Raw genomic sequence first — 1,323 nt, 5'->3', positions numbered from 1 at the left:
TGCTGTCAAGGATCTTCTCTTTGAAGGGAGGGGGGTGGTGCGGGTTGGGGAGGCAGTGTCTGTGCCCTGTAGAGGTGGATTAAAATCCTGCTACTGAGGGAAATCGGCACAGCATTCACTCTGTCTTGCATATACCTCTTTGCCACATTGTATAGCAGCTGTATCAGCCGCTGCCGTTTGTCAGGGTCTGCTGATGGGAGCAACAAGGGCCTTGGATGTTTAAGGGATGGAAGGGTTTGGGGCAGCAAAGCTCAGTGAGCTGAAAAATGATAGGCTGATAAAGTGATGGGCTTGGGCTGTTCTTTTCAGTGAGGGAGAAAAACAGTCTGCAATATGCTCGTAATAGGCATCCAGTATTGGTGGGTTTTAAGAGCCATCCAACTCTGGTAAATGAAAGGCAGCCCTTGGTGACCTAGTCATTGCAGTAAGATTGCTTGTTAAGCACATAACTATTTTGTATCTTCTCCCCATCTTTTGTTTTGGAACAAGAGGTTGGGCTGAGTTTAACTGCCTCCATGACACTTGTTTTTTGTTCTGCTAGGCTGTTCGAAAGTACTGCCCACACCATGTGGGACATTACTTGGGCATGGATGTTCATGATACCCCAGATATATCCCGATCACTCCCTCTCCAACCAGGCATGGTGATAACCATTGAACCAGGTAAAAAGATTTGCAGTCAGTGGTGGACAAAAACATGCAACACTGGGCATAACAGTATTGTTTTCAGTAGTTAGCTGATCCCTCAGACCAAAACATTCAGGTCCTCTCTGGTGAAATTTAAAATAATTATGGCATTGTAAAACCTTAAGTTATTCCCTTCCCAGAGTCATTACAGTATTAGAAAACCCTATTTCCCTCCCAAACATAGCCAAGGTAAAAAATTGTGGAAGTAAACTCCCAGAAAGTGTCTGTGCAGCAGGAAGCAGACTAGTGTAGACCTCAGACTGTTAGTGTTTGACCCACAGCAGCACAGGTCTATTGCACCGCAGAGAAGAAGGTCAATTCATTTGCTCTGTGTTCTGTGTTACTGTGACTAAACTACTGCCAGTCACTGGTAGTGTAAGTCTCAAGCACTGTGGTCTGCAGTTACAGGCATTCACAACTTAGCTTTGCGAATTAGGCATTTCAAGATGAATCTTCTTTCTGCTTGTCACTGGATATGGAGCTGTCAGCTGGAAACATGTTTAATGCTTGGCTCTTCTCTCTCTTTATTCAGAACTTTGTTAAAATCATCATTGTAAACATAGCATTGAGAGCAAGGAGTGCAGAAAGGCCAGTTGTAACTGGAAATTTTTATTAACCTGCTAGCATTCTTTGCCCA

The 1,323-nt window shown here is 44.1% G+C and overlaps 1 protein-coding gene across 1 annotated transcript in view; it reads left to right on the top strand.

Annotated features, from left to right (window-relative positions):
• Positions 1-1,323, top strand: part of XPNPEP3 (X-prolyl aminopeptidase (aminopeptidase P) 3, putative) — a 12,937-nt gene that overhangs the window by 10,886 nt on the left and 728 nt on the right. The window contains exon 8 of the mRNA XM_010141035.1: positions 542-662. Within this exon, the coding sequence (XP_010139337.1) occupies positions 542-662 (121 nt within the window). The remainder of the gene's footprint in view (positions 1-541; positions 663-1,323) is intronic.

The sequence above is a fragment of the Buceros rhinoceros genome, unplaced genomic scaffold (assembly GCF_000710305.1).
Source record: "Buceros rhinoceros silvestris isolate BGI_N320 unplaced genomic scaffold, ASM71030v1 scaffold11878, whole genome shotgun sequence".
NCBI lineage: Eukaryota > Metazoa > Chordata > Aves > Bucerotiformes > Bucerotidae > Buceros > Buceros rhinoceros.
Note: the sequence above shows the minus strand (reverse complement) of the source record. Positions and strands in the feature narration are given on the sequence as shown.